A 9,457-nucleotide genomic window follows, 5' to 3' on the forward strand; every position below is an offset into this window, starting at 1 on the left:
AAGTCATTATTTTGAGACACTAAGTAACTATTTTGAGAGTTTCTCATCATTTTGAGATTAAGTCATTATTTTGAAACACTAAGTAAACATTTAGAGAAAGTTTCTCATCATTTTGAGATAAAGGCATTACTTTGAGACACTAAGTTAATATCTTGAGATAAAGTAATTATTTTGAGAACGTTTCTCATTATTTTAAGATAGTAAGTCAATATTTTGATAATTTTTTCCATTATAATGACTTACAGAATCTGTGTTTTTCAGCTACCATATTATTAGAATGCAAGTTAGAATGCAAGGGTGAAAAGCAGAGTAATAGTGCATTTGTGAAGGAAAAATAAACACCAAAAGGCTGGAGGTAGGGGACAAAAAAAACAACACATTACACAGCGCTTTACTTCAGATATTTAGTAGAATAATCATTTACGGAAATATCTTCTGCATAAAGTCATGACGTTACACACTCCCGTACAGTAGGTGGCGGCATGCACCTTCCACGTTGTTTCGTCGTACGACAGTAAAATCAGGGAAGTGGAAGCAGTTTCCCGTTTGTTTTCATGACAGTCCTGCATGAAGCTGCAACAACTAATGACACATAATTTGATTGCACGATGCAGGATTTGAGAGTTACACTACGAATGCACGATAGCAGATAGGTTTCCTTGTTATGATCGTCGTGCCTTTTTCTTCTTCTTCTTTTTTTTTTTTTAAGCCCAGTGGCATTTTGAATGTTTGCTATAGTGAGCATTTAGCAGCTAAACATGAATGTCTTCGCTATGAACGGTTAACTTGGTTTATTAATATGCGCATCTGATCTTAGTGCACAATGCCCCCCGCTGCGGCAAATCAGTCTCAGCTGATCAGGTCCAGTCAGAAGGACGAGTACTACCGCAGCACCCTGAGAAACAACGCCAACGAAGCTTTTCAGACACTCGCTGGTGAGTGGTTTTACAATTGTAATAGCTGGCTTACGTCACGTGTACTTCAATGGAACAGCTGTTTCTATTGACGTGGCCGGTGAGCTACCAATGTTGTTTTGGTGTGGAAACAGAGATGCACATTGAAAATGAGCTAAAGTATTTCTTTTATGATTCTGTGGGAAAACGTTTCTCATCCACATGGTCAGAGGTTATTTTTTTGAGGATTCTAGAGACATTTCGAAAAGCGGTAGATGGTCTCAGTGACTGTCAGGATATATATATATATATATATATATGTGTGTGTGTGTGTGTGTGTGTGTGTGTGAACATTTAGGCTGGTCCTCACAACTTTAAAGTGCAATTTGAGGGTTAAGATGAGGGTTTTAGGGTTAAGATTAGAATTTGGTTAAGGTTCGGGGCTAGGGAATGAATTATGTCTATGAGCGTCCTCACAAGTATTAGAGAGACAGGTGTGTGTGTGTGTGGGGGGGGGGGGGCTATCTCTAAAGCGAACTGCTGTTGTCATCTACTTTTCCAGGTCTCGACAAATTGCAAAACTCATGTTTTGCTTTTGATCACTTTTTTTTTTTAGAAAACATCCAGTATCCTTCAGGCACACAATCATTAATGAATCAGCAGCACCTAGGTGGCGTCAGTTGCTGGTTGTCATCAAAAAAAATAAGAGCTCAGGGCAAAACTGTGGCTCCGAGTATTAGCATCACCGTTTTGTTTTTCTCTCTGCAGGATCCAAAAGATGGCTACACTGGAGGAGAGAGATAGAGCTGCTGTCAGATCTTGCATACCATGCTTTAACAACGTTGTCAGGTAGTTACTGTCCAATCAAAGATGAAAAATGTACTTAATGTTACTAATTGGCCTACTTTTTTATTTGGTTCCTTCCCCTTCTTAGGTTATCAAACTCTGGGTGAGGAGTATGCCAACATTGTCCAAGTGGATCCCACAAAACGTCAAGTCCCTTCTCCAGCCAGACGAGGCCTCTTCGTGCTCAGTCATGCCTTCTTGCCTTATTTCCTGGACAAGGTCCTTGTGTGCCTGGAGAACGAACTGGAGGGCGGGCGAGAGAGCAGCAGCGGTGCTGTCCGGCGACCGACGGTTTCCGGGCTGTGGAGCCTGGAGGCCACGTTGAGGACGTGGGTGCGGTGGGCGGTGGGTCTGCTGTCGGAGCCCCAGAGGAGAGCGTGCTTGCCGGCCGTGTTTGTCATCCAGCATGGTCTGGCCCTCTTGCGGCGACTGCATGTGGCTCTATTTTACATCAACGGCGCTTTCTATCACATGTCCAAGAGAGCGGCTGGTATCAGCTATGTAAGTGATTTTTAAATGGTTTACATATTTCAGAGAGAACAGTAATATATGTTTAAAAAAAAAAAAAAAAAAAGTCGGGCAACCTTGGGCAAAGCATGTATTTGCGGACTTTTAAAGTTGAGTCCTAACGAAAGAAACTAATGATCAGTAATTGTGCAACGATCAAAATTTGGGTAACCTTCTTCAACTAGCAGAGTTGAACTAATTCTTTAGGACTTAAAGGACTCATGACCACTGTAAGGTAGGTCAAAGTGTGTCTTTAGGAAAAAAAAAGAAGGAGTGATCGATGAACAGGACAACTTGCCAATTGCTCCACAAGGGGCTGGAAATATTCTGCTTTGGGATGGTTTGGCAGCCATAGACTCAGGAAACATTGCACAGGTCGAGAAAAAGAATGGATTGCACTAAATATCACCAAATTCTGGATGCAGATGTTCCACAGGCAATCGAGAAAGTAAAAGTGAAAAGAGACGAGGACCAGAAAGCCGTCTGATGACCTGAAGCACAATGATACCAATACCGAGTATTGGTCATCTCGGAGACCGATGATCAATATTGAGAACTGTGCCATAAAAATGAAATATCAACCAAGAAATCCTTCATTGAAGCACCAGCAGAATGTTTGATACGTGATTCTAAAATGTGCCTCTCTGACAGCACAAAAAAAACCAGCAACTGTGCGTGTCGTTAAACCAACAGACATGACGTGAGATAACGAGTCACCGCGGTGTGGAATGAACTTAAATGGACATGTGTGTCGTTAAACTCTATGATTCAGGTGTTTGTTTTTTTAAACTTCATTGTGGTGTTTTGAACTTCTGCAGCATCTGCTGTCTTACCTTTTGAAACAAAAGTCCTGCGGCCACCTGGACCTGAACACCAATGAAGCAGGGAGCTCCTAAACATGCTAAAGAATGCCCCTAAAATATCTCAGAACCGGAGGAAGTGATCATCAATAAGTATGAAATGGAAAATTCATCAATCAAGGACAAACTCTTAATTGAATACAAAAACGGAGCAAAAGCTGTTATATTTGCCAAAGGGGAAGTTATTGACTCGGCAATGTGTTTGCACGTGCCACAATTACTGTTTAATTTTCTCTGTTGAAGTTAATGAGAAGAATTTGAAGAGAGGTACATTTTGTTTCAATTTGTTAGATCCAAGGGGTGCGTTTGCAAAATATGTAATTTGACCAGGGGATTACTTTTATCGGGTGTGTTGTGCCTTGAAACCTTTATTTATTTATTTATTTTTTTTAAGAAATTGATCTTAAAGCAGATGCACTGATTGTGTGAATATATATATATATATACACACACATACACAAAAACCCCTCACTAACAAAATAACACAACATGCCAACAATAACAGAAATAACTCCTACAACATGTGAAATGGTATGATTGTAAAATATGTCTGTTTGATTGTTTGGAATTATTTGTGACACTTTAGTGCAGAATTACATCAGCCACTGGGGGATTTCTGTTATTTTTTATGAAGCAGCAGCTTTTGTATCAAATCTAAGTTACTTTTAGTGATAATGGTTTTTGTAATGTTCAGTCTCAACCCTTCAATCACAAAATCAAACACTTGGAGCATGGATGCAGGATATGCACATCATTTTGTGAATTATGTCCTAGTTAGAAGGTAGTTAATTAGTTTATCAATTGCTTCACAGGCATGGTCCATGTGTGAAATACACAGTAATGAGTTACTCTGTCCTGAAGAGAATTGACACCCAGTGACCAGCACAGTATCCTAAACACTAAATATTAGCCACACTTCATTAAAATGCGAGGTGTGGCTCCAAAATGAGCATATAGTTTGAATCTACAGCTCTAAAACAGCTTCAACACACATTTTAAATGGAACATTTACTGCACAACTGTTGGATTAGACCGACCAAGTCTCAGTGAACGGGACATAACCAGCTTACAGCTGAGTGTACGAATGCCCCGGCTGTTTATGTGGTAACACCAGCACGTCGAAAAAAGCCTCGAACACCGTTCATATTTTTAAACATTCTCTACATTTTCAAATGATCTCCCAGAATTTGTGTTTCCAAATCCCCTCATGTACATACATCAAAATGCAGTTAAAAGAACAAAATGATCTTCCTATGTAGCAGTTCAATCGCTTGTCATCTTGAGAGATAACAGTTGTGTCGGACTCTTAATCTAATATAGAAGTAGTGTACTGTAGTGTGAACCCCTGAATCCCTGTAGGATATATTGCATGGGCACATACTAATGCCCTGTGTGTGTGTGTGTGTGAATGTGTGCGTGCGTGTGTGTCTGCAGCTGCGTGTGGTCGGGCTGAGCAGCCATGACGGTGTCATCAGGAGCAGCTACAAGATGCTGGGGTTGGTGTCCCTCCTGCAGCTGCTCATCACCGTGTCTCTGCAGCTCAACGCCGTCAGACAGAGACAGAGCGCCCAGCAGGAGTGGAAGGTCAACAGGAGCATCAGGTACAACGGCGATACCGGTGAACGCTGCTCTGGAGATGTGTAGGCTTGTCCAATCAGAGGCCGTTCTCCGTGCGGTCTTCGTCTCGCGGCAGGGTTTTTGTCATTATTTAAAATAGTGTATCCAAAAAGCCATTCGAAATGTAATTCTCTCCTCGCACTTGAACAGCTCTTGAACTGAAATTCTGATCTTTTATTTGGCTTTGCCAGCACCGAGCAGGTTAACCCGAAAGAAACTCTGGGATTCTGCTTGATAGTAGTTGATCGAGGTTTCCTCTCTGATCTCCGTGTCTGTGTCTCCAGTCCTCAGCACGCACAGAGCTCCAGCCCCAGAGCTGCTCGCTGCATCCTCTGCCTGGAGGAGAGGAGACACTCCACCTCCACCCCCTGTGGACACCTCTTCTGCTGGGAGTGCATCACAGAGTGGTGCAACACCAAGGTCAGGCTTATGTCGTGATGAGCACCAAGTTACACTGGGATGTTTTCACTCAACTGTCAGTTTCAGCATCTCTAAAACTGCCATGTATCAGGGGTGGGTTTAAAAAAAACAACAACATCCGATTCAAATCGATCTTTACTTGAATAATGTGATATCAGTTCATAAAATCTCAAGACAAATCTTTTGATATGTGCCTTTTATAGTCTATGGCCTTAAACTATGGATGAGTGACGCTTCAAATGTGTTAATCCGCCGTCACCGTATATACCAGATATAGACGAAAGATAACTTATCCAAAGGTTGAAACTGAGAAGTTGTATTGTTTTATGAAAAATATGTGCTCATTTTAAATTTGATGCCAGCAACACGTCTCAAAAAAAGTTGGGACAAAGGCACCAAAAGACTGGAAAAGTTGTGTAACGGTACAAAAAAATAACACCTGGTGGAAAATCTAACAACTAATTAGGTTAATTGGTAAAAGATCAGTAACATGATTGTGTATAAAAAGATCATTTCATGGAGGCAGAGTCTCCAGTGAAGATGGAGAGAGGTTCGCCACTCTGAAAGACTGTGTGTCAAAGGTTTACGAATAATCAATGTTAAATTGCAAATAATTTGGAGGTTTCATCATCTAGGGTATATAATATAAAAAGAGTCATAGAAATCTGGAGAAATCTCTATGAATGGGACAAGGCTGAAAACCAATATCAGATGGGTGGTGATCCTTGGGCCCTCAGAAACCAGATATACACATAATCTGCTTGAATTGCAGTGACAACAGAATAATTGTTGTTGATATAGCCTACCGTCGATTCTAGATTCTAGGTTAGACATGCAACATCTTTTGTAGGCTGAATCGTTGATGCCTCGTAGAAAGAGGGGGAATACACCGTTACTTGGGTTGATCACAACAGAAATAAAGTGCAATAAAAGCCTCATGTTCAGTTATCGATGGACGAACCTCAACCCCAGACTGCTAAAAATGAGCATTTTCTAAATGTTTGGTGCCAAAAAAAAAAAATAATAATCCTGTTGAAAAACAAAACAACATATGTTGTTCAAATCAACGTCATGGAAAACAACAAGTAATCCAGAGTGCACCTGATTTTATATTGCAACATGTTTGTGTGTCATCGTAACAGGCAGAGTGCCCTCTGTGTCGGGAGAAGTTCCAGCCCCACCGACTGGTGTTCCTGAGGAACTCTAGCTAGAACTACTGACCCCCCCCCCCCCACACACACACACACACACACACACACCTCAATGATGAGAAGACATAAATGATGTGTTCCAGCAGTCACACTGAACTTTGCGCAAACATACTTTTTGTTGTTCTTTAATTATGTTTTGATGAATTGAATGTTAATGTTCATGTTTTTGATTGAGAATTACATTTTTTTAAATTGTACCTGTTGAATCATGTAAATATTAAATATACAGGCAATATTCTTAATACAAATAAAAATTTAACAGATGCTAATAAAAATGGTTGAAAATACCTTAATGATTTGTCTGTTTTGTGTTGGAGTATCCTTTAATAGTTTGAATATCAACATTTACTAAATTGTCATTGGACAGCAGGTTTTGCTGTCCTTTTGACCTGCACTATAGGTGATCGTCTGTCCACTAGGGGCAGGTGATGGAAAACAACATCTGATGTGGGATTTCTTTTGTTCTTTTTTTAACCTACAGATCATCATCTTGAAAGTGCTTAACTATGCTCATCAAATTTTTAATTGCCATTTAATTTAAGTTGTCAACAGGACAAACCTAAAAATGAGTTCAGGAGCTGAAGGGTCGTCTGGCCGTCGGTGCAGGTTTGCAAAACGGAGCAGCGACGACACAAACAGTGGACTGGTCATAATGAATTCATGTAGAATATACTTTAGTTTGTGGTTCAAATGCTGCAACTGTTGTTGTATTCACAGGAGACGGTAAGACGTAAAAGTTCAACGATGATATGACGACATCATTTTTACGATCAGATCAACATTTTTTGTCATTCTTCAGCCGTGCTACAAACCTGGTGTTACTGAGGGCAGTGTGCTACCGCCCCGCCCATTCAGGAAGTGGACAGCAGAGGGCAGCAAGTCTCCGAGGGGCTGCTTTGAATGTACAGACTGGAATGTGCTATTGGAGTCGCAGGGAAATCCACCACGGACTACACCAACGTCTGTAGGGACATTGGCTGCCTGACTGTCTTAGAACATGTTAACACCCCTCGGCATATTAAAACTGCATTCATTAAAAAAAAAAAAAAAAAAGATTTAATAAACGACAATTTTTAAAACCGTAAATGTACTAATGCGTTGACCAAATGTATTCAATCGTCTGTGAAATTTACGCCCTTTAATCCTCATCAATTGTCTTAATTAAAATGATTCACACATTCACAGATAATTGCAAATAGCATATTGATTCTGAAATAAATTACCTTTGGGTGACAGTTCTTGCTGGATGTCATCACTTTCACCCTCATTTCTAGGACATATTCTGTCTATGGAAGTTTGTCCAATGACTGCTGCCGCTGTCTCGTCCTGGTCCGTCAAATCAGGTGATCCTCGTCCTCCACCCGTTTCCTTCATCTTGTTGTTGTTTTTTTGTTGGTCTGTGTTATGATCCCTCCTTTCTGTTTGCTGTGGCTGAGGTGGCCTCTTCCTGCTTGAGCTTGCAGTCCGGGAGGGTCGTTAAGGTGATGCGGTGGCACCTGTGTAGGCCTCTACCGGTGCTACAAATACCATCCTCGTTCCATCGTGTCTCTCTCTCCGAGGCGCCGCATCTCCTGGGTTTGGTTCAGTTGACTTTTAGCTTTCACCTTCCAACACTTGCGTACACATTTCTCACCCATCCATGCGTTACTACATTCATTGAGCGTTGAGCCGGTTTGTGACATGCGTTTCTTTGCATCAACTTAAATGTTGAACCATTTTTTTTTTTTTTAACCTTAGCCCCAGTGTACACGTCAAGGGACACAGCAGCCTCAGTAATAGCAGCCCACGCGTCATTTCTTAACCATAAATTACTCATGATGAAACACTTTTGAAAAGTGTTCCTTTTTCTTCTACCTCAGACATCTATTGTTTAAATTTTCCGCTGTCGTGGAATTTTTATTTTTTGGTGGCGTCTCTGTCAATTTCTCTTCACTCTCTTCACTTCACCGCTTCCGTCGTGAAGCTCCAGACAAACCGGTGTGTCCTTATATGGAAAACCGGGGGCGTGGCAATATGCTAATTGCAGAGTGCCTGCCTCTCTGTGATGCTCTCTTTAAACCCAATCATGTCACTGACCAGTTACCGATTCATTTCATTTGTTGCGAGATGTCCACCAGATGTTTTTTTTTTTTTATTAACATTGCAACTTTTCCAGTCTTTTGTTGCCCCTGTGGCACACTTGGACACAAGGGACTTCAGGCGTGCATAAGTTTTGAACATTCCTTCACTGGAAATACAGAAACACAAAGCACATCAGCTCAACCTCGCTTTATAAACTGACACGGCCCCCTGCCTTGCCCAAAAGCACCTCTGAGCTGCCCCAAGTGCCTGTGAGCCTCACTCATTGTAACCATAAATTAACCTACCAGAATATTAGTTGCTACTGAATTGAGAAAATAATAAACCAACACAATAAAAATAGTGCAAATATAACAGATGAGAAAATATAAGGGGGGAGGGGTGTCCACTGTCCATTATGACAAACATTCCTGTGGCTCCCACACCCATCCCAACTTTTTTGAAACGTGTTGCTGCCATCAAATTCAAAATGAGCATATTTTTTTCTCAGTTTTGAAATGTGATATTTGTAAATCATCATATTTAGTTTGTATTTACATTTTAGTGTCCCACATTTTTGGGGACATGGGGTTGTACAGTGTTGAGGCCGATTCAGATATATTCACCAAACAGTATTTTAGACAATGTATAAGGCAAAAAAAAAAAAAACACACACAAAAAAAAAAAGCAGCAGAGTGAGGCTGAGACTGCTACTGCATTAACCTACGCCGGAAGGGACCATCCACAAACTGAGCTGCCAAAAGCAACAAGTGACTCCGATTTTCAGAGTCTTAAAAATGAAGCCAATAGGAGTTGTTTCCTAAAAGCATCTGGCTCCATAGACTCCCAACTGAACATCTCTCATGAAATACCAAGTCATTCAATTTCTTCACAAGTCATCTGCTAAATCACTTCCCTCTTATTAGTGTTCCATCGATCAATCTGAAAATAGTTCCATTATTAATTAGATATTTGGTCTCAAAGATGGTATATATGTATATATATGGTATATATGATGGTATATATGTTCATATACGTGTTCAGT

General features: G+C 40.7%; 1 protein-coding gene across 1 annotated transcript; it reads left to right on the top strand.

Moving 5' to 3' along the window:
- Window positions 1-534: 534 nt before the first annotated feature.
- Window positions 535-6,641, top strand: pex10 (peroxisomal biogenesis factor 10). The gene is made up of 6 exons (XM_069725822.1): window positions 535-935; window positions 1,662-1,742; window positions 1,828-2,240; window positions 4,541-4,707; window positions 5,008-5,143; window positions 6,286-6,641. Exons 1-6 carry the CDS (start codon window positions 824-826, stop codon window positions 6,352-6,354), a joined length of 978 nt encoding a protein of 325 aa, XP_069581923.1. The 5' UTR covers window positions 535-823; the 3' UTR covers window positions 6,355-6,641.
- Window positions 6,642-9,457: the final 2,816 nt, after the last annotated feature.

This window comes from Brachyistius frenatus, unplaced genomic scaffold (assembly GCF_029030835.1).
Source record: "Brachyistius frenatus isolate BFR_SWC_R1_liver_20210118 unplaced genomic scaffold, ASM2903083v1 Contig_452, whole genome shotgun sequence".
NCBI classification, from domain to species: Eukaryota; Metazoa; Chordata; class Actinopteri; family Embiotocidae; genus Brachyistius; species Brachyistius frenatus.

What these genes read in the sequence shown, in the direction of transcription:
- pex10 (XM_069725822.1), top strand. Translation starts at nt 824, where the DNA reads ATGCCCCCCGCTGCGGCAAATCAGTCTCAGCTGATCAGGTCCAGTCAG. An exon ending in AGCTTTTCAGACACTCGCTG is followed by an intron (nt 936 to 1,661) that starts GTGAGTGGTTTT and finishes TTCTCTCTGCAG; the next exon opens with GATCCAAAAGATGGCTACAC. An exon ending in GAGCGGCTGGTATCAGCTAT is followed by an intron (nt 2,241 to 4,540) that starts GTAAGTGATTTT and finishes GTGTGTCTGCAG; the next exon opens with CTGCGTGTGGTCGGGCTGAG.